The sequence below is a fragment of the Entelurus aequoreus genome, linkage group LG04 (assembly GCF_033978785.1).
Source record: "Entelurus aequoreus isolate RoL-2023_Sb linkage group LG04, RoL_Eaeq_v1.1, whole genome shotgun sequence".
NCBI lineage: Eukaryota > Metazoa > Chordata > Actinopteri > Syngnathiformes > Syngnathidae > Entelurus > Entelurus aequoreus.
Window position 1 is genome coordinate 13,103,799 of NC_084734.1, and position 26,724 is coordinate 13,130,522.

The 26,724-nt window shown below is 29.9% G+C and overlaps 1 protein-coding gene across 1 annotated transcript; it reads right to left on the reverse strand.

The window, feature by feature from the left end:
• Positions 1-1,978: 1,978 nt before the first annotated feature.
• On the reverse strand, positions 1,979-26,077 carry si:ch211-145o7.3 (forkhead box protein N2). Its single transcript, XM_062043432.1, has 5 exons — positions 25,871-26,077; positions 18,908-19,460; positions 6,978-7,099; positions 6,842-6,897; positions 1,979-3,438 (listed from the first exon to the last, which is right to left on the reverse strand). The coding sequence occupies exons 2-5, from the start codon at positions 19,427-19,429 to the stop codon at positions 3,107-3,109; spliced, it is 1,032 nt and encodes a 343-aa protein (XP_061899416.1). The 5' UTR covers positions 19,430-19,460; positions 25,871-26,077; the 3' UTR covers positions 1,979-3,106.
• Positions 26,078-26,724: the final 647 nt, after the last annotated feature.

The window sequence follows — 26,724 nt, forward strand, 5'->3', positions numbered from 1 at the left end:
CTTTTTAATGTCATAATGTTGATTTTTTCCTTACAATTATGACTTTTTATCTCATCACTATGACTTTTTCCTCACAATTTGTATCTCATAATTATGACTTTTTAGCTCATAATTTCGACTTTTTAATGTCATAATGATGACTTTTCCCTTACAATTATGACAATTATGACTTTTTATCTCATAACTATGACTTTCCCCTCACAATTATGACTTTTTATTTCATAACTATGACTTTTTCCTCACAATTATAACTTTGAGTCTCATAATAATGACTTTTTAGCTCATAATTTCGACTTGTTAATGTCATAACAACTTTTTCCTTACAATTATGACTTTTTATCTCATAACTATGACTTTTTCCTCACAATTTGTATCTCATAATTATGACTTTTTAGCTCATAATTTCGACTTTTTAATGTCATAATGATGACTTTTTCCTCACAATTATAACTTTGAATCTCATAATTGTGACTTTTTAGCTCATAATTTCGACTTGTTAATGTCCTAATGACTTTTTCCTTACAATTATGACTTTTTTATCTCATAACTATGACTTTCCCCTCACAATTATGACTTTTTATCTCATAACTATGACTTTTCCCTCACAATTATGACTTTTTATCTCATAACTATGACTTTTTCCTCACAATTATAACTTTGAATCTCATAATTATGACTTTTTAGCTCATAATTTCGACTTTTCAATGTCATAATGATGACTTTTTCCTTACAATTATGACTTTTTATCTCATAACTATGACTTTCCCCTCACAATTGACTTTTTATCTCATAACTATGACTTTTTCCTCACAATTATAACTTTGAATCTCATAATTATGACTTTTTAGCTCACAATTTCGACTTTTTAATGTCATAATGATGACTTTTTTTATCTCATAACTATGACTTTCCCCTCACAATTATGACTTTTTATCTCATAACTATGACTTTTCCCTCACAATTATGACTTTTTATCTCATAACTATGACTTTTTCCTCACAATTATAACTTTGAATCTCATAATTATGACTTTTTAGCTCATAATTTCGACTTTTCAATGTCATAATGATGACTTTTTCCTTACAATTATGACTTTTTATCTCATAACTATGACTTTCCCCTCACAATTATGACTTTTTATCTCATAACTATGACTTTTTCCTCACAATTATAACTTTGAATCTCATAATTATGACTTTTTAGCTCACAATTTCGACTTTTTAATGTCATAATGATGACTTTTTCCTTACAATTATGACTTTTTATCTCATAACTATGACTTTCCCCTCACAATTATGACTTTTTATCTCATAACTATGACTTTTTCCTCACAATTATAACTTTGAATCTCATAACTATGACTTTTTAGCTCATAATTTCGACTTTTTAATGTCAGAATGATGACTTTTTCCTTACAATTATGACTTTTTATCTCATAACTATGACTTTTTCCTTACAATTTGTATCTCATAATTATGACTTTTTAGCTCATAATTTCGACTTGTTAATGTCACAATGATGACTTTTTCCTTACAATTATGACTTTTTATCTCATAGCTATGACTTTTTCCTCACAATTATAACTTTGAATCTCCTATATTATGACTTTTTAGCTCATAATTTCGACTTGTTAATGTCACAATGACGACTTTTTCCTTACAACTATGACTTTTTATCTCATAGCTATTACGTTTTCCTTACAATTATGACTTTTTATCTCATAACAATGACTTATTCCTTACAATTATGACTTTTTATCTCATAACTATGACTTTTTCCTCACAATTATGACCTTTTATCTCATAATTATAACTTACCATTTTTTTAGTGGGAAAACTGGCTTCCACAATATACACAAAATCATTAAAAAAATAAAAAAAATAAATATATATATATATATAAAGAAAATTACATTTCGGATTTAAAAAAATGTAAGGGACAATACCAGAATTACAGATTTAATGTGTTAGATAAAAAATCAAGCAAAAAATAACATTTGTAGGATTTGAGGTGATCAGTTCAGAGGACCCTGACATGGCAGTGTTGTTATGATGGTGTAGGACATTAAACAATGCCAAAATAAACATTTATATCCAGATTCTCACATTTTACAGGAATATAAAGACACTAAAAAACAGAATGACCACAAACAAAATGAGACTAATCGAGAATAAAAATCCAAATAATCACTAAATGAATATACAGCGAACCTTAAGTAAAAAGTTCATACAAAACTCATTTGAAATGACAGTATGTTGATGTTGTTTAGTCATTTAACTATATCCTATAAAATGAGGCCACAATTAGGTGTTCAGACAGAATAAAAGTGTTATACATAAAAAAAAAGTGTTAAAATCTTTTCCACAGCAGAAACACTGAAGGTTGCAATTTCTTAGTTTTAAACTTTTCAGCCACTCTGACAAATCATATAGTTGATGTAGATAATCAATATCTGCTGTACACATTTACTTTAGAAAAGAGAAGTGTTGGATCGCCTATGATATCGCCTTGAGGTTTGATTTCACATTTTCAGGACTTACGGGGATCCCGAACACTCACAAACAGGTACCCGGGTGAGAAAAGTTTGGCATAAAATGACCCCTTTCAGGTATTTCCATATCCTTTTATTTTTCTCTAACCTTTTAATTTTTTTCCCCATCCTCTGTAATGTTCTGCTGCATGCAATGTTTTAGTTTTATTTCGGGAATTATGCCGCAGGCCATTAGAAAAAAACGGTCCGCAAACCTTGGCCGCAGTTTGATCGCCCCTGCTTCAAAAGTAGCTGACGTGACATTTTGAAAATGGAGTTCTATCAAATATCAAGAAAACAACGTATGTCTTATATTTGCGTCATAATCTCTTTTGGCTGCTTGGGGTGTTGTTGATATCTGCATGACAGTGGGACAATATGAAGAAAAATGGGTGCTATTTCAGTCAGAAGGACATCTTCCGCACCTGAGATTGACAGACAATTATGAATACTCCCCTAAAAAGTCTATATTTTGTCCACAAAGTGCTGACTTATCAGGATCTACATCTAAATCACCGGGCAGTGCCATCGTCACAGATAAGAGGCAAAATACGAGAATTATCCGATCCGTGGATATTAATATACGCCCCCTGCCAAGTCCAGGAGGGACCCGGCAGCTTCCTGGGCCTCCACGTCCAGCTGGAGTATCTCCACGGTCTCCAAGTCCAGCTCGGTGTCGTCCGGCAACACCAGGTACTCGTACTCTTGAGACTGGTAGTAATGCAACTCGATGTAGCCGCTGTCCCCCAGGGGGTCTTTCTCTAAGTCCGCCCCGCTCAGCTCCTCTTGTTGGTATTCCACCGGCTCTATGGCGACCAGCTCCTCGTGATCCGGGGTCAAAGGAAAATCCGGGTGGTCGGCGAAGGTCGGGTTGTCAGGGGTCAGCATGAGGGAGGGGGAAAGGGAATCTGGAAGGGGGAAAACAGGAAGAAATATGGGTGACATTTTAAAATAGGCAATAAGTTGCAAAGTCCCGCAAAAAATATGTTTCTCAACTCAGCTGTAATACACTTTTACACCACCTGTGGCAGTAGAGACAATATCAAACAAACAGAAGAAGTCTGGAGCTAAACTGATAGAGAAGTTGCTTAAGCGCAAAAAATATGACTAAACTGGTGAAGCTGTATTTTCATTTGCACTTAAATTGTTATGGACAGTCTATTTAAGAAACATATATACTGTATTATTATTATTTATTATTATTTCATGTAGAATTTATTTATTTTAGCAAAGAAAATATTACCAAATTGAATAAACTGTTTTTTCATTTGCACTTAAATTTTTATTTACATTCTATTTAAGAAACATGTATACTGTATCATTATTATTTATTATTATTTCATGTAGAATTTATTTATTTTAGCCAAATAATATGACTAAATTGATGAAGCTGTATTTTCATTTGCACTTAAATTTTTATGGACAGTTTATTTAAGAGACATATATACTGTATTATTATTATTTTTTATTATTTCATGTAGAATTTATTTTAGCCAAAAAATATGACTAAATTGATGAAGCTGTATTTTCATTTGCACTTTAATTGTTATGGACAGTCTAAGAAACATATGCTGTATTATTATTATTTATTATTATTTCATGTAGAATTTCTTTATTTTAGCAAAAAAAATGACTAAATTGATGAAGCTGTATTTTCATTTGCACTTACATTTTTATGGACAGTCTATTTAAGAAACAAAAATACTGTATTATTATTATTTATTATTAATTTGTGTACAATTTATTTATTTTAGCAAAAAAAAATACTAAATTGATGAAGCTGTTTTTTGATTTGCACTTACATTTTTATGGACAATCTATTTAAGAAACATATATACTGTATTATTATTATTTATTATTAATTCATGTAGAATTTATTTATTTTAGCAAAAAAAATTACTAAATTGATGAAGCTGTATTTTCATTTGCACTTAAATTCTTATGGACAGTCTATTTAAGAAACATATATACTGTATTATTATTATTTATTATTATTTCATGTAGAATTTATTTATTTTAGCAAAAAATATGACTAAATTGATGAAGCTGTTTTTTCATTTGTACTTACATTTTTATGGTCAGTCTATTTAAGAAACAAATACTGTATTATTATTTATCATTTCATGTAGAATTTATTTATTTTAGCAAAAAATATGACTAAATTGATGAAGCTGTTTTTTCATTTGCACTTACATTTTTATGGTCAGTCTATTTAAGAAACGTATATACTGTATTATTATTATTTCATGTAGAATAAAAAAATTTTAGCCAAAAAAAAATTACTAAATCGATGAAACAGTTTTTTCATTTGCATTTAGATTTTTATTTACATTCTATTTAAGAAACATATATACTGTATTATTATTTTTTTATTATTATTTCATGTAAAATTTAGTTATTTTAGCCAAAAAATATGACTAAATTGATGAAGCTGTTTTTTCATTTGCACTTACATTTTTATGGTCAGTCTATTTAAGAAACATGTATACTGTATTATTATTATTTATAATTATTTCATGTAGAATTTATTTATTTTCACCAAAAAATATGACTAAATTGATGAAGCTGTATTTTCCTTTTCACTTAAATTTTTATGGACAGTCTATTTAAGAAACTTATATACTGTATTATTATTATTTATCATTATTTAATGTAGAAATTATTTATTTTAGCCAAAAAAATATGACCAAATTGATTAAACAGTTTTTTCATTTGAATTTAAATTTTTATTTAAATTCTATTTAAGAAACATGTATACTGTATTATTATTATTTATTATTAATTCATGTAGAATTTATTTATTTTAGCAAAACAAATATGACTAAATTGATGAAGCTGTATTTTCATTTGCACTTAAATTGTTATGGACAGTCTATTTAAGAAACATATATACTGTATAATTATTATTTATTATTATTTCATGTAGAATTTATTTATTTGAGCCCAAAAATATGACTAAATTGATGAAGCTGTATTTTCATTTGCACTTAAATTCTTATGGACAGTCTATTTAAGAAACATATACTGTATTGTTATTAGTTATTATTATTTCATGTAGAATTTATTTATTTTAGCAAAAATATGACTAAATTGATGAAGCTGTTTTTTCATTTGCACTTACATTTTTATGGTCAGTCTATTTAAGAAACAAATACTGTATTATTATTTATCATTATTTCATGTATAATTTATTTATTTTAGCAAAAAATATGACTAAATTGATTAAGCTGTTTTTTTCATTTGCACTTACATTTTTATGGTCAGTCTATTTAAGAAACATACACACTGTATTATTATTATTTATTATTATTTCATGTAGAATTTATTTATTTTAGCCAAAAAAATATGACTAAATTGATGAAACAGTTTTTTCATTTGCATTTAAATTTTTTATTTACATTCTATTTAACAAACATATATACTGTATTATTATTATTTATTATTTCATGTAGAATTTATTTATTTTAGCCAAAAAATATGACTAAATTGATGAAGCTGTATTTTCATTTGCACTTAAATTTTTATGGACAGTCTATTTAAGAAACATATATACTGTATTATTATTATTTATTATTATTTCATGTAGAATTGATTTATTTTAGCACTGCATAAATTTATTTTTCCATCAGTTTTTACATGTTTTTTCTTTTGCAGTGAATTAATTTTTGTAATTAGTTTGATAAAAAATATTTGCGATTAATACAAGGTTTCATATCACCACTGTAAGTAGGTTAGCTGTAACTATTGAATACCATTCCAATCTAGAGTGAGATTACTAATGTGTTAATATTTGAGTCGGCCCCAGGCCTTTGTGTAGTGGAAAAGTTGGGGCCCGAGGTCTAAAAGGTTAAGAACCCCTGCTAAACACTAGACATCCTAAAGTGATACAATTAATGTTTTTGTAGCGTCAAAAAGGAAAGTCAATCTAATTCATGGGATTGCATAACAGCGCCACCATGTGGTGTGTTTGTTGTTTCATGCACATGACATGCGCAGTCATGGAAAAGACCCTCTGGATGGGGGCCCCATGGACACGTAGACATTTATACGTACGGAGGCTTGCATATAAAACACATGGACGTTAAGGAGGCTATTGCTGCGTTACCGGGGAAATAGAAGGTCGTTGCCAGGGCAACAGAATGCAAACACAGGAACAATGTCGCATGCTGAGAGAAAGCCGGTGAGGGGTTGAGAAGACGGCGGCAATAAAAGTGACACGGAGCGCTGTTACGGCCGCGATGAAACACAAAATCCATAGAGAAGGGTCGCATGTGCGCTAATTGAAAAGTCTTAATGAGCTGGTCTACTGACCTGACATCTCCATGGAGTCGCACACCACAGACACGCCGTAGTCCACGCCTTCCAGTCTGCGCAGGCGAGAAAGAAAGACTTAAAAAGTCTCGTTTGGGGTATTTGCAATGAAAAAGGGGTAAGAAGTTGTTCTTACAGGGCGGGCTTGTTGATCAGACTGCAGTTGGTGCCGTGGTAAGTGTGGGTCTTCCGGAGCACCTCCAGGAGCGCCGCTCGATGCTCCGGACTCACACGCCACAGAGATCCCTTCCCCACCGACTGAAAACAAGCATAGAATAGAATAGAATAGAAAGTACTTTATTGATCCCGGGGGGGAATTCAGCACCACAGTTCGCTCACAATAGACAATAAACACTTGGGTATTTTTTACATGTGAATAACATAAATACATTCTATTATACAGCATTATTCACATGTGAATAACATAAATACAGTCTATTATACAGCATTATTCACATGTGAATAAGATAAATACAGTCTATTATACAGCCTTATTCACATGTGAAAAACATAAATACAGTCTATTAAACAGCATTATTCACATGTGAATAACATAAATACAGTCTATTATACAGCATTATTCACATGTGAATAACATAAATACATTCTATTATACAGCATTATTCACATGTGAATAATATAAATACAGTCTATTATACAGCATTATTTACATGTGAGTAATATAAATACAGTCTATTATACAACATTATTCACATGTGAATAACATAAATACAGTCTATTATACAGCATTATTCACATGTGAATAACATAAATACAGTCTATTATACAGCCTTATTCACATGTGAAAAACATAAATACAGTCTATTAAACAGCATTATTCACATGTGAATAACATAAATACAGTCTATTATACAGCATTATTCACATGTGAATAACAAATACATTCTATTATACAGCATTATTCACATGTGAATAATATAAATACAGTCTATTATACAGCATTATTTACATGTGAGTAATATAAATACAGTCTATTATACAACATTATTCACATGTGAATAACATAAATACAGTCTATTATACAGCATTATTCACATGTGAATAACATAAATACAGTCTATTATACAGCCTTATTCACATGTGAAAAACATAAATACAGTCTATTAAACAGCATTATTCACATGTGAATAACATAAATACAGTCTATTATACAGCATTATTCACATGTGAATAACATAAATACATTCTATTATACAGCATTATTCACATGTGAATAATATAAATACAGTCTATTATACAGCATTATCTACATGTGAGTAATATAAATACAGTCTATTATACAACATTATTCACATGTAAATAACATAAATACAGTCTATTATACAGCATTATTCACATGTGAATAACATAAATACATTCTATTATACAGCATTATTCACATGTGAATAATATAAATACAGTCTATTATACAGCATTATTCACATGTGAATAACATAAATACATTCTATTATACAGCATTATTCACATGTGAATAATATAAATACAGTCTATTATACAGCATTATTCACATGTGAATAATATAAATACAGTCTATTATACAGCATTATTCACATGGGAATAACATAAATACAGTCTATTATACAGCATTATTTACATGTGAGTAATATAAATACAGTCTATTATACAGCATTATTCACATGTGAACAACATAAATGCAGTCTATTATACAGCATTATTCACATGTGAACAACATAAATACAGTCTATTATATAGCATTATTTACATGTGAGTAATATAAATACAGTCTATTACACAACATTATTCACATGTGAATAACATAAATACAGTCTATTATACAGCATTATTCACATGTGAATAACATAAATACAGTCTATTATACAGCATTATTCACATGTGAATAACATAAATACATTCTATTATACAGCATTATTCACATGTGAATAATATAAATACAGTCTATTATACAGCATTATTCACATGTGAATAATATAAATACAGTCTATAACACAGCATTATTCACATGTGAATAACATAAATACAGTCTATTATACAGCATTATTCACATGTGAATAACATAAATACAGTCTATTATACAGCATTATTCACATGTGAATCACATAAATACAGTCTATTATACAGCATTATTCACATGTGAATCACATAAATACATTCTATTATACAGCATTATTCACATGTGAATAATATAAATACAGTCTATTATACAGCATTATTCACATGGGAATAACATAAATACAGTCTATTATACAGCATTATTCACATGTGAATAACATAAATACAGTCTATTATACAGCCTTATTCACATGTGAAAAACATAAATACAGTCTATTATACAGCATTATTCACATGTGAATAACAAATACAGTCTATTATACAGCATTATTCACATGCGAATAACATAAATACATTCTATTATACAGCATTATTCACATGTGAATAATATAAATACAGTCTATTATACAGCATTATTCACATGTGAATAATATAAATACAGTCTATTATACAGCATTATTTACATGTGAGTAATATAAATACAGTCTATTATACAACATTATTCACATGTGAATAACATAAATACAGTCTATTATACAGCATTATTCACATGTGAATAACATAAATACAGTCTATTATACAGCATTATTCACATGTGAATAACAAATACATTCTATTATACAGCATTATTCACATGTGAATAATATAAATACAGTCTATTATACAGCATTATTCACATGTGAATAATATAAATACAGTCTATTATACAGCATTATTCACATGTGAATAACATAAATACAGTCTATTATACAGCATTATTCACATGTGAATAACATAAATACAGTCTATTACACAGCATTATTCACATGTGAATAATATAAATACTGTCTATTACACAGCATTATTCACATGTGAATAATATAAATACAGTCTATTATACAGCATTATTCACATGTGAATAACATAAATACAGTCTATTATACAGCATTATTTACATGTGAGTAATATAAATACAGTCTATTATACAGCATTATTCACATGTGATTAACATAAATACAGTCTATTACACAGCATTATTCACATGTGAATAACATAAATACAGTCTATTACACAGCATTATTCACATGTGAATAATATAAATACAGTCTATTATACAGCATTATTCACATGTGAATAACATAAATACAGTCTATTATACAGCATTATTTACATGTGAGTAATATAAATACAGTCTATTATACAGCATTATTCACATGTGAATAACATAAATACAGTCTATTATACAGCATTATTCACATGTGAATAATATAAATACAGTGTATTATACAGCATTATTCACATGTGAATAACATAAATACAGTCTATTATACAGTATTATTTACATGTGAATAATATAAATACAGTCTATTATACATCATTATTCACATGTGAATAACATAACTACAGTCTATTATACATTATCATTTACATGTGAATAATATAAATACAGTCTATTATACAGCATTATTCGCATGTGAATAATATAAATACAGTCTATTATACAGCATTATTCACATGTGAATAACATAAATGCAGTCTATTATACAGCATTATTCACATGTGAATAATATAAATACAGTCTATTATACAGCATTATTCACATGTGAATAACATACATACAGTCTATTATACAGCATTATTCACATGTGAATAACATAAATACAATCTATTATACAGCATTATTCACATGTGAATAACATAAATACAGTCTATTATACAGCATTATTCACATGTGAATAACATAAATACAGTCTATTATACAGCATTATTCACATGTGAATAATATAAATACAGTCTATTATACAGCATTATTCGCATGTGAATAATATAAATACAGTCTATTATACAGCATTATTCGCATGTGAATAATATAAATACAGTCTATTATACAGCATTATTCACATGTGAGTAATATAAATAGGTTATACATTTACAGTTTATGTAGAGTCAAAGAAACATATGCATTATACAGTCTGATGGCTGTCGGTATGAAGGACCGTAAGAATAATATATAATAATATATAATAAATAAACAACCGTTAATGTGGCCCTTTATTAAAGCAAGGAACCACATTTGGCAACGTCACCTGATTGACATTCGAGGGTCTTGGGAGATGACGCTGGCTGCTGCCAGATCATTATTAAGAAAAAACGACCGACAGGAAGGCGATAAAAACTTTTTATTTCAACAGACTCTTGGGTAAACTCTAAAAACCGACCGCACAGTTCCTGCCGTCACAATAAAAGCGCAGCTTCCCGCCTGCGCTAGCAAAAAGAGAGTCTCAGAAAGCTGCCGCTAATTATTATTATTCCTGGGATTAAAGGCCTCACCTTTTCTCCTCCATACATATTGCTGGGTATTGTGGCCAAACAGCTCCATTTTTGTTTCATCTGACCACAGAACTTTCCTCCATAAGGTCTTATCTTTGTCCATGTGATGTCAGATGAAACAAAAATAGAGCTGTTTGGCCACAATACCCAGCAATATGTATGGAGGAGAAAAGGTGAGGCCTTTAATCCCAGGAACACCATTCCTACCGTCAAGCATGGTTATGTTTGGAGGAGAAAAGGTTAATATTTGCTTACATGTCCCTTGGCAAGTTTCACTGCAAAAAGGCGCTTTTGGTAGCCATCCACAAGCTTCTGCTTGAATTTTTGACCACTCCTCTTGAGAAAATTGGTGCAGTTCAGCTAAATGTGTTGCTTTTCTGACATGGACTTGTTTCTTCAGCATTGTCCACACAGGACTTTGGAAAGGCCATTCTAAAACCTTCATTCTAGCCTGATTTAGCCATTCCTTTACCACTTTTGACGTGTGTTTGGGGTCATTGTCCTGTTGGAACACCCAACTGAGCCCAAGACCCAACCTCCGGGCTGATGATTTTAGCTTGTCCTGAAGAATTTGGAGGTCATTCTCCCATTTACTCTCTGTAAAGCAGCAGTTTCATTGGCAGCAAAACAGGCCCAGAGCATAATACTACCACCACCATGCTTGACGGTAGGGGTGGTGTTCCTGGGATTAAAGGCCTCACATTTCCCCCTCCAAACATATTGCTAGGTATTGTGGCCAAACAGCTCCATTTTTGTTTCATCTGACCACAGAACTTTCCTCCAGAAGGTCTTATCTTTGTCCATGTGATGTCATTCAGTATTTAGTATAAAAACTAATATTTGTGTGGAGATACATAATAGAAATACAGTCTATTATACAGCATTATTCACATGTGAATAACATAAATACAGTCTATTATACAGCATTATTCACATGTGAATAACATAAATACAGTCTATTATACAGAATTATTCACATGTGAATAACATAAATACAGTCTATTATACAGCATTAGTCACATGTGAATAATATAAATACAGTCTATTACACAGCATTATTCACATGTGAATAACATAAATACAGTCTATTATACAGCATTATTCACATGTGAATAACATAAATACAGTCTATTATACAGCATTATTCACATGTGAATAACATAAATACAGTCTATTATACAGCATTATTCACATGTGAATAACATAAATACAGTATTATACAGCATTATTCACATGTGAATAACATTAATACAGTCTATTATACAGCATTATTCACATGTGAATAACATAAATACAGTCTATTACACAGCATTATTCACATGTGAATAATATAAATACCGTCTATAATACAGCATTATTTACATGTGAATAACATAAATACAGTCTATTATACAGCGTTATTCACATGTGAATAATATAAATACAGTCTATTATACAGCATTATTCACATGTGAATAATATAAATACAGTCTATTATACAGCATTATTCACATGTGAATAATATAAATACAGTCTATTATACAGCATTATTCACATGTGAATAACATAAATACAGTGTAATACACAGCATTATTCACATGTGAATAACATAAATACAGTCTATTATACAGCATTATTCACATGTGAATAACATAAATACAGTCTATTATACAGCATTATTCACATGTGAATAACATAAATACAGTCTATTATACAGCATTATTCACATGTGAATAACATAAATACAGTCTATTATACAGCATTAGTCACATGTGAATAATATAAATACAGTCTATTACACAGCATTATTCACATGTGAATAACATAAATACAGTCTATTATACAGCATTATGCACTTGTGAATAACATAAATACGGTCTATTATTCAGCATTATTCACATGTGAATAACATAAATACAGTCTATTATACAGCATTATACACATGTGAATAACATAAATACAGTCTATTATACAGCATTATTCACATGTGAATAACATAAATACAGTCTATTATACAGCATTATTCACATGTGAATAACATAAATACAGTCTATTATACAGCATTATTCACATGTGAATAACATAAATACAGTCTATTACACAGCATTATTCACATGTGAATAACATAAATACAGTCTATTATACAGTGTTATTCACATGTGAATAATATAAATACAGTCTATTATACAGCATTATTCACACGTCAATAATATAAATACAGTCTATTGTACAGCATTATTCACATGTGAATAATATAAATAAAGTCTATATTACAGCATTATTCACATGTGAATAATATAAATACAGTCTATTATACAGCGTTATTCACATGTGAATAATATAAATACAGTCTATTATACAGCATTATTCACATGTGAATAATATAAATACAGTCTATTACACAGCATTATTCACATGTGAATAACATAAATACAGTCTATTATACAGCATTATTCACATGTGAATAACATAAATACGGTCTATTATACAGCATTATTCACATGTGAATAATATAAATACAGTCTATTACACAGCATTATTCACATGTGAATAACATAAATACAGTCTATTATACAGCATTATTCACATGTGAATAATATAAATACAGTCTATTATACAGCATTATTCACATGTGAATAACATAAATACAGTCTATTATACAGCATTATTCACATGTGAATAACATAAATACAGTATTATACAGCATTATTCACATGTGAATAACATTAATACAGTCTATTATACAGCATTATTCACATGTGAATAACATAAATACAGTCTATTACACAGCATTATTCACATGTGAATGATATAAATACCGTCTATAATACAGCATTATTTACATGTGAATAACATAAATACAGTCTATTATACAGCGTTATTCACATGTGAATAATATAAATACAGTCTATTATACAGCATTATTCACATGTGAATAATATAAATACAGTCTATTATACAGCATTATTCACATGTGAATAATATAAATACAGTCTATTATACAGCATTATTCACATGTGAATAACATAAATACAGTCTAATACACAGCATTATTCACATGTGAATAACATAAATACAGTCTATTATACAGCATTATTCACATGTGAATAACATAAATACGGTCTATTATACAGCATTATTCACATGTGAATAATATAAATACAGTCTATTATACAGCATTATTCACATGTGAATAATATAAATACAGTCTATTATACAGCATTATTCACATGTGAATAACATAAATACAGTCTATTATACAGCATTATTCACATGTGAATAACATAAATACAGTCTATTATACAGAATTATTCACATGTGAATAACATAAATACAGTCTATTATACAGCATTAGTCACATGTGAATAATATAAATACAGTCTATTACACAGCATTATTCACATGTGAATAACATAAATACAGTCTATTATACAGCATTATTCACATGTGAATAACATAAATACAGTCTATTATACAGCATTATTCACATGTGAATAACATAAATACAGTCTATTATACAGCATTATTCACATGTGAATAACATAAATACAGTATTATACAGCATTATTCACATGTGAATAACATTAATACAGTCTATTATACAGCATTATTCACATGTGAATAACATAAATACAGTCTATTACACAGCATTATTCACATGTGAATAATATAAATACCGTCTATAATACAGCATTATTTACATGTGAATAACATAAATACAGTCTATTATACAGCGTTATTCACATGTGAATAATATAAATACAGTCTATTATACAGCATTATTCACATGTGAATAATATAAATACAGTCTATTATACAGCATTATTCACATGTGAATAATATAAATACAGTCTATTATACAGCATTATTCACATGTGAATAACATAAATACAGTGTAATACACAGCATTATTCACATGTGAATAACATAAATACAGTCTATTATACAGCATTATTCACATGTGAATAACATAAATACAGTCTATTATACAGCATTATTCACATGTGAATAACATAAATACAGTCTATTATACAGCATTATTCACATGTGAATAACATAAATACAGTCTATTATACAGCATTAGTCACATGTGAATAATATAAATACAGTCTATTACACAGCATTATTCACATGTGAATAACATAAATACAGTCTATTATACAGCATTATGCACTTGTGAATAACATAAATACGGTCTATTATTCAGCATTATTCACATGTGAATAACATAAATACAGTCTATTATACAGCATTATACACATGTGAATAACATAAATACAGTCTATTATACAGCATTATTCACATGTGAATAACATAAATACAGTCTATTATACAGCATTATTCACATGTGAATAACATAAATACAGTCTATTATACAGCATTATTCACATGTGAATAACATAAATACAGTCTATTACACAGCATTATTCACATGTGAATAACATAAATACAGTCTATTATACAGTGTTATTCACATGTGAATAATATAAATACAGTCTATTATACAGCATTATTCACACGTCAATAATATAAATACAGTCTATTGTACAGCATTATTCACATGTGAATAATATAAATAAAGTCTATATTACAGCATTATTCACATGTGAATAATATAAATACAGTCTATTATACAGCGTTATTCACATGTGAATAATATAAATACAGTCTATTATACAGCATTATTCACATGTGAATAATATAAATACAGTCTATTACACAGCATTATTCACATGTGAATAACATAAATACAGTCTATTATACAGCATTATTCACATGTGAATAACATAAATACGGTCTATTATACAGCATTATTCACATGTGAATAATATAAATACAGTCTATTACACAGCATTATTCACATGTGAATAACATAAATACAGTCTATTATACAGCATTATTCACATGTGAATAATATAAATACAGTCTATTATACAGCATTATTCACATGTGAATAACATAAATACAGTCTATTATACAGCATTATTCACATGTGAATAACATAAATACAGTATTATACAGCATTATTCACATGTGAATAACATTAATACAGTCTATTATACAGCATTATTCACATGTGAATAACATAAATACAGTCTATTACACAGCATTATTCACATGTGAATAATATAAATACCGTCTATAATACAGCATTATTTACATGTGAATAACATAAATACAGTCTATTATACAGCGTTATTCACATGTGAATAATATAAATACAGTCTATTATACAGCATTATTCACATGTGAATAATATAAATACAGTCTATTATACAGCATTATTCACATGTGAATAATATAAATACAGTCTATTATACAGCATTATTCACATGTGAATAACATAAATACAGTCTAATACACAGCATTATTCACATGTGAATAACATAAATACAGTCTATTATACAGCATTATTCACATGTGAATAACATAAATACGGTCTATTATACAGCATTATTCACATGTGAATAATATAAATACAGTCTATTATACAGCATTATTCACATGTGAATAATATAAATACAGTCTATTATACAGCATTATTCACATGTGAATAACATAAATACAGTCTATTATACAGCATTATTCACATGTGAATAACATAAATACAGTCTATTACACAGCATTATTCACATGTGAATAACATAAATACAGTCTATTATACAGCGTTATTCACATGTGAATAATATAAATACAGTCTATTATACAGCATTATTCACACGTCAATGATATAAATACAGTCTATTGTACAGCCTTATTCACATGTGAATAATATAAATAAAGTCTATATTACAGCATTATTCACATGTGAATAATATAAATACAGTCTATTATACAGCGTTATTCACATGTGAATAATATAAATACAGTCTATTATACAGCATTATTCACATGTGAATAATATAAATACAGTCTATTACACAGCATTATTCACATGTGAATAACATAAATACAGTCTATTATACAGCATTATTCACACGTCAATGATATAAATACAGTCTATTGTACAGCCTTATTCACATGTGAATAATATAAATAAAGTCTATATTACAGCATTATTCACATGTGAATAATATAAATACAGTCTATTATACAGCGTTATTCACATGTGAATAATATAAATACAGTCTATAATACAGCATTATTCACATGTGAATAACATAAATACAGTCTATTATACAGCATTATTCACATGTGAATAACATAAATACAGTATTATACAGCATTATTCACATGTGAATAACATTAATACAGTCTATTATACAGCATTATTCACATGTGAATAACATAAATACAGTCTATTACACAGCATTATTCACATGTGAATAATATAAATACAGTCTATAATACAGCATTATTTACATGTGAATAACATAAATACAGTCTATTATACAGCGTTATTCACATGTGAATAATATAAATACAGTCTATTATACAGCATTATTCACATGTGAATAACATAAATACAGTCTATTATACAGCATTATTCACATGTGAATAATATAAATACAGTCTATTATACAGCATTATTCACATGTGAATAATATAAATACAGTCTATTATACAGCATTATTCACATGTGAATAACATTAATACAGTCTATTATACAGCATTATTCACATGTGAATAATATAAATACAGTCTATTACACAGCATTATTCACATGTGAATAATATAAATACCGTCTATAATACAGCATTATTTACATGTGAATAACATAAATACAGTCTATTATACAGCGTTATTCACATGTGAATAATATAAATACAGTCTATTATACAGCATTATTCACATGTGAATAATATAAATACAGTCTATTACACAGCATTATTCACATGTGAATAACATAAATACAGTCTATTATACAGCATTATTCACACGTCAATGATATAAATACAGTCTATTGTACAGCCTTATTCACATGTGAATAATATAAATAAAGTCTATATTACAGCATTATTCACATGTGAATAATATAAATACAGTCTATTACACAGCATTATTCACATGTGAATAATATAAATACCGTCTATAATACAGCATTATTTACATGTGAATAACATAAATACAGTCTATTATACAGCGTTATTCACATGTGAATAATATAAATACAGTCTATTATACAGCATTATTCACATGTGAATAATATAAATACAGTCTATTATACAGCATTATTCACATATGAATAATATAAATACAGTCTATTATACAGCATTATTCACATGTGAATAACATAAATACGGTCTATTATACAGCATTATTCACATGTGAATAACATAAATGCAGTCTATTATACAGCATTATTCACATGTGAATAATATAAATACAGTCTATTATACAGCATTATTCACATGTGAATAACATAAATACAGTCTATTATACAGCATTATTCACATGTGAATAATATAAATACAGTCTATTATACAGTATTATTCACATGTGAATAATATAAATACAGTCTATTATACAGTATTATTCACATGTGAATAATATAAATACAGTCTATTATACAGTATTATTCACATGTGAATAATATAAATACAGTCTATTATACAGCATTATTCACGTGTGAATAATATAAATACGGTCTATTATACAGCATTATTCACATGGGAATAATATAAATACAGCATTATTCACATGTGAATAACATAAAGTTCATCCCACAAACATGGTGGTCAGTGCACTAGAACCTATGGATGAAGTGCACTGAGAGGTTCTCACCTGGCTTTTGTCCCTCTCCATGCGACAGAAGCTCTTGCTCAAGGACAGGTTGTGGCGTACCGAGTTCCTCCATCCCGCGCTGGCCGTCCTGTAGTAGGGGAACTGGTCCACGATCCACCCGTAGATGTCTTTCACCGGCAGCCTTTTGTCTGGCGAGTCTTCTATGGCCATGAAGATGAGACTACTGAAGGAGTACGGCGGCTTGGACGAGGCGGGGTGCTGGCCCAGCGACTCCAGCTGAGCCGGGGCCAGGGTCCCTTTGGAGAGGGGCTGCAGGGGGAGCAGGTTCCCCCTCTGATGCAGCCAGCTCAGGCAGGTCAGGTCATCCTGGTCCCAGATGTTTGGAGGACTCGGCGTGGGAGGTCCCAATCCCGGGTGATGGGACGCGGTGGAGAGGGGGGACCAGGAGGACTGCGGGGAATCTGCCGAGGTCGGGGATGGCGGGAAGGAGATGGGCGAGAGAGGGAAGGAGATGTGCGGGGAGAGAGAGAAGGTGGTGGGACACGGAGACATGTTGTCCATCTCGCTCTCAGGAAGTCCTTCACCTCGACCGCTGAAAGAAACACAAACATTTTCAATTAAAAAGCCTTTAATAGATTTTTGAAAAGCTAAAATGTAAAATAAAAGTTGCAAAAATTTCACCTCAAAATGTAGTGTATATTACTGTAAATGGAAACACAGTACTGATGTTTTTATGGTAAAAAAAAAAAAAAAAAAAGCAGCTCAGTTGCCAGAATTTTACTGTAAAATTTACATTTGTTTTTTTTTTATGTAAATTAAAAAAAAATGCAATTTTACAGTAAAATTTTGGCACCTGTGCTGCTTTTTTTTTTTTTTTTAACCGTAAATCAACAAGTGTAGATTTTTGGGTGTATTATTGTAAATGCCAAAACGACACCACAGTTTATTACAGTAAAAAAAAAGTACTGTTTTTTTTTAATTTAGAGAAAAATGTTGTAAAAACGCAGTAAATTTCACAAATTCAGCATGAAATCTACTGCTACTTTTACATTGCACAATTTGATGGATAACTTGCCTTGAAATTATTATTATTAGTATTTATTTCTATTTAAAAAAATGCTTTGAATATTTGATAATATATTTTTGCATAATTAGACAATATTTAAGATAACATAATTTGCGATTACATGACTTAGACTTAGACAAACTTTAATGATCCACAAGGGAAATTGTTCAACACATGTAGCTCAGACCCTCGCCATGATGGATCCAAATTCCAAAATGTGATGAATCTGCACTTGAGTTAGCAGCAGCAACAAGTGTCATGTTGCCATGTGTTGATGGAGAAACACTTCCTGGACATAGACGTCAACATCCTTGCCTCCGATTTCAATGAAGAGCCGGTACTTGCAGTTTGATGCTGCCTTTGAATTTCCCTGGCATCTTGTTGTGCGTGTAGGGAGACAGACAAATGTGCGCATTCATGTGTCATCACCCTCCCCATATGCATATAACATACATATAATATGCATATCCTTACAAATAATATACATATGATATACATACTGTATAATATACATATAATATACATATCCTTACATATAATATACATATAATATACAAATAACATACATATAATACACATATCCTTACATATAATTTGCATATCCTTACATATAATATACATATAATATACATATCCTTACATATAATATGCATATCCTTACATATAATATACATATAATATACAGATAATATACATATGATATACATATAATATACATATCCTTACATATAATATACGTATAATATGCATATCCTTACATATAATATGCATATCCTTACATATAATATGCATGTCCTTACATATAATATACATACAATATACATATGATAAACATATAATATACATATGATATACATATAATATACAAATAACATACATATAATATACATATCCTTACATATAATATGCATATCCTTACATATAATATACATATGATGTACATGTAATATACAAATAATATACAAGTAACATACATATAATATACATATAACATACATATGATACACATATAATATCCATTTAATATACATATAATAAACATAACATACATATGATATACAAGTAATACACTTTTTACATACATATAATATACATATGAATGATATACATATTATGTACATATAACATACATATAATATACATATAACATACATATGATATGTACATAATATACATATGATATACATAAAACATATATATAATATACATATAACATACATATATCCATATAATATACATATAACATACATATAACATACATATAATATATATATATATAGTACACATAATGTACCTACAATAAACATTATAAACATAAGAGAAACATATAATATACATATAACATACAGATAATTATTATGCATATCCTTACATATAAGTTGGCAGATTCAAATATGCGTCTAATTGGAATATATGGTACTTCAAGGTACTATGGCGGCATCTAGTGGTTGAGAGATTGAATTACACCTCTTGTAGGATTTGCACTCATTTCAAAGGAAATTATTGAATTTATTTAGTTTTCATGAAAAAATATAACAGGTTTATAATATATATATATATATATATATATATATGTGTGTGTCTATATATATATATATATATATATATATATATATATATATATATATGTATATATATATATATAAATAAAAAAATTCCTAGTTTGTGAACCCGTTCTCAAACAATGACAATAAAACTATTCTGATTCTGATATATACAGTATATATACAGTGGGGCAAAAAAGTATTTAGTCAGCCACCCATTGATTGTCAATGGGTGGCTGACTAAATACTTTTTTGCCCCACTGTATATATATATATATATATATATATATATATATATATATATATATATATATATATATATATATATATATATATATATATATATATATATATATATAAATCAGAATCAGAATCAGAATAGTTTTATTGCCATTGTTTGAGAACGGGTTCACAAACTAGGAATTTTTCTATATACATATATATATATATATATACATAAATATATACATATATATATATATACATATATATATATATATATATATATATACATATATATATACATATATATATATATATATATATATATATATATATATATATATATATATATATATATATATATATATATATATATATATATATATATATATATATACATATATATATATATATAAAAATATATATATACACATATATATATACATATAAGTGTGTGCGTGTGTGTGTGTGTGTGTGTGTGTGCGTGTACATATACATACCGGTATATGTGTGTGTATAGGGTTAGGGTTAACCTTAGCCCTAATCCTAACCCTCCAGCTCTAACCCTATATTTGACTTTCAGTGTTGCATGTGATTGCACATAACTGTGGTATGTTCATTAATGACAGTTATAAAGAAAGTGGTTGTAGGTTTAAAAGACAGAGAGAATGAACCAGGAGGTGCACTAATAATAATGATGTAATCATATGATCTCATCACACGTCATGAGACTAATCTCTGCTTTACTCTCTTAAGTCAGAGAGAACTTGACCCATTTCAATCATATTTAAGTGAAGGATACAGAGAAGTCATGTGATCACTTGTTGACGTTAAAGGCCTACTGAAATGATTTTTTTTTATTTAAACGGGGATAGCAGATGTATTCTATGTGTCATACTTGATCATTTCGCGATATTGCCATATTTTTGCTGAAAGGATTTAGTATAGAACAACGACGATAAAGATTGCAACTTTTGGTCTCTGATAAAAAAAAGGCTTGCCCCTACCGGAAGTAGCGTGACGTAGTCAGTTGAACATATACGCAAAGTTCCCTATTGTTTACAATGATGGCCGCATGAAGTGAGAGAGATTCGGACCGAGAAAGCGACAATTTCCCCATAAATTGAGCGAGGATGAAAGATTTGTGGATGAGTAAAGTGCAAGTGAAGGACTAGTGGGGAGTTGAAGCTATTCAGATAGGGAAGATGCTGTGAGAGCCGGGGGTGACCTGATATTCAGCTGGGAATGACTACAACAGTAAATAAACACAAGACATATATATACTCTATTAGCCACAACACAACCAGGCTTATATTTAATATGCCACAAATTAATCCTGCATAAAAACACCTGCGTGTTTGTTATGCTAGCTCCTAGCTCCTCTGCTAGCTCCTAGCTCCATAGAACACGCCAATACAATTCAAACACCTGATCAACACACACAATCACTCAGCCCAAAAGACCGTTCACCTAACCCAAGGTTCATAAAGCTTATATATTTTTAAAAAGTTACGTACATACGCAAAAAAAAAGTTGCGCACATACGGTCAAGCGATCAAATGTTTAGAAGCCAAAGCTGCATACTCACAGTAGCACGTCTGCGTCTTTGTCATCCAAATCAAAGTAATCCTGGTAAGAGTCTGTGTTGTCCCAGTTCTCTACAGGCGTCTGTGTATCGAAGTCAAAAGTCCTCCTGGTTAGAGTCTCTGTTATCCGAGTTCTTCCATCTTGACTGCATCTTTCGGGAATGTAAACAAAGAAGCGCCGGCTGTGTACTGTTGTTGCTGACTTCGTTCGAAAAATACGTCCGTTTCGCACCGACAACTTTCTTCTTTGCTGGCTCAGCTTCCTTCTTCATAATGCAATGAACATAATTGCAACAGATTCACGAACACAGATGTCCAGAATACTGTGGAATTATGAAATGAAAACAGAGCTTTTTTGTATTGTATTCAATGGGGAAGGCATACCTCTGTTCCCCGGTCTACGTCACGCGCATACGTCATCCTCAGAGGCGTTTCGAACCGGAAGTTTAGCTGCAAATTTAAAATGTCACTTTATAAGTTAACCCGGCCGTATTGGCATGTGTTATAATGTTAAGATTTCGTCATTGATGTATAAACTATCAGACTGCGTGGTCGGTAGTAGTGGCTTTCAGTAGGCCTTTAAGTCACAGCAAAATGATAAGTCAGCAAAATCTGCTTTGTAAATTTACCATAAACTAATAATTGTGTTACTTTCACAATAAAATACTGTAAATGTTACTGTGCAATACTTTCACAATAAAATACTGTAAATGTTACTGTGCAATACTTTCACAATAAAATACTGTAAATGTTACTGTGCATAACTTTCACAATAAAATACTGTAAATGTTACTGTGCATTACTTTCACAGTAAAATACTGTAAATGTTACTGTGAATTATTTTCACAGTAAAATACTGTAAATGTTATTGTGCATTATTTTCACAATAAAATACTGTAAATGTTACTGTGCATTACTTTCACAATAAAATACTATAAATGTTACCATGCATTACTTTCACAATAAAATACTGTAAATGTTACTGTGCATAACTTTCACAGTAAAATACTGTAAATGTTACTGTGCATTACTTTCACAATAAAATACTATAAATGTTACCATGCATTACTTTCATAATAAAATACTGTAAATGTAACCGTGCATTACTTTCACAGTAAAATACTGTAAATGTTACTGTGCATAACTTTCACAATAAAATACTGTAAATGTTACTGTGCATTACCTTCAAAGTAAAATCCTGTAAATGTTAATGTGCATTACTTTCACAATAAAATACTGTAAATGTTACTGTGCATAACTTTCACAATAAAATACTGTAAATGTTAATGTGCATTGCTTTCACAATAAAATACTGTAAATGTTACTGTGCATAACTTTCACAATAAAATACTGTAAATGTTACTGTGCATTACTTTCACAATAAAATACTGTAAATGTTACCATGCATTACTTTCATAATAAAATACTGTAAATGTAACCGTGCATTACTTTCACAGTAAAATACTGTAAATGTTACTGTGCATAACTTTCACAATAAAATACTGTAAATGTTACTGTGCATTACCTTCAAAGTAAAATCCTGTAAATGTTCATGTGCATTACTTTCACAATAAAATACTGTAAATGTTACTGTGCATAACTTTCACAATAAAATACTGTAAATGTTAATGTGCATTGCTTTCACAATAAAATACTGTAAATGTTACTGTGCATAACTTTCACAATAAAATACTGTAAATGTTACTGTGCATTACTTTCACAATAAAATACTGTAAATGTTACCGTGCATTACTTTCACAAAAAAATACTGTAAATGTTACTGTGCCTAACTTTCACAATAAAATACTGTAAATGTTACCGTGCATTACTTTCACAAAAAAATACTGTAAATGTTACTGTGCCTAACTTTCACAATAAAATACTGTAAATGTTACTGTGCATTGCTTTCACAATAAAATACTGTAAATGTTACTGTGCAATACTTTCACAGTAAAATACTGTAAATATTATTGTGAAAGTATAATGCAATTGTTAGCCACTCATTTGCATTTACAGCATTTTACTGTGAACTGGCAGCTCATTGCTGCCCCCCCCCGTCTTCTTTACAGTCATTTAAGTGACAACACATTTGCATTACAGTATTTTACTGTGAAATCCTGGTAAATGTTCCACAGTGCAGCTCTGACTGGTGTACTTTATTATGAAAGAGTAATATTTTGGTGTCAGAATACTGCAAACATGCAGTGAAGTTGGACACGCATGATACAAATAATGAGGGTTATAAATTAACTCTCGTTAATTGGCTGTGCAGTTAAATGTTAGCCACTTCCTGCTGGGCCTTCAACCACAACGTTCAAAGTCCACCATCACCACCACCATCATCATCATCATCATCATGATGGTGTATTACGTCACAAACGCTTTGAACAAATATGTGTCCTGCAAGGTTGTCCTTGTTGTCACAAAGCGTGCAGTTCAGGCAGCAAATGGCGGAACAATATAAAGTTTCAAGAAAGACGCCTTTTGTTCCCTTCAGGTGAGCACCTGCATGCCGCGTCCATTCACGTCCCTCTTTGTGGCGCACGAATGACAAGAATTAAAAAAAAACAAAAAATAAACTTACCGAAGGCGCCCTGAAGGTTCCGCTGGAAAGAAAGCCGGCCAAAGTGCGTCTTTTTGGGGGTTGAAAGGTGGACTTGTGTGGGAGGAAAACTTGCAAAGCAGGGGAGAGAGAGAGAGGGAGAGAGAAAGAGAGAGGGAGAGAGAGAGAGACTCGCTGGGTGCGGGTTGAGTTGTCGTAGGGTTGCCATGGCAACCAAAAGGACGCTTTGCTGCCTGCGGGTCCCCGAGCGCGCTCCCGGTGGAGGAGTGTCGCCAAAAAGACTGCTTGAAAAATGACACGAACACAGAAAAAATATGTGACAGGACAGCTGGATGACAGACTGTCATTAAAAACCGCAGGTGTAATATTTCTTTTTGATCAGGCGCTCTGCTGGGAACACGTGACCGCGGGAGACATTTGTGACGTCACACCATTCAATGCGCGGCGGGCAGGGCTGAGGGGAAACAAACACGCGTGTGTATTTTGGACCCAGTTGGTTGGGAAATGACTATATTTCAATGTTAAATCAACGTCATAACCTGACATTGAATAAACGTCGTCAAAAAGTATGTCGTTTCAACGTTGGGAAATGACCAAAATTCAATGGTCAAATCAACGTCACAACCCAACATTAATTTAACATCGTCAAAAAGCATGTTGTTTCAACGTTGTATTTGTGTTGTAGAATATTGGTTGGGAAATGACTATATTTCCATGTTAAATCAACGTCACAACCTGACATTGATTAAACGTCGTCAAAAAGCATGTTGTTTCAACGTTGAAAAATGACCAAAATTCAATGGTCAAATCAACAACCCAACATTAATTATACATAGTCAAAAAGCATGTTGTTTCAACGTTGTATTTGTGTGGTA

Excerpts from the sequence above, each read along its gene's own strand:
- si:ch211-145o7.3 (XM_062043432.1), bottom strand. The coding sequence starts at position 19,429 with ATGGACAACATGTCTCCGTGTCCCACCACCTTCTCTCTCTCCCCGCAC. Across the intron at positions 7,100-18,907 it reads TGGAGAGGGACAAAAGCCAG|TCGGTGGGGAAGGGATCTCT; the intron begins GTGAGAACCTCT and ends GCTTGTTTTCAG. Across the intron at positions 6,898-6,977 it reads CTGATCAACAAGCCCGCCCT|ACTGGAAGGCGTGGACTACG; the intron begins GTAAGAACAACT and ends TCGCCTGCGCAG.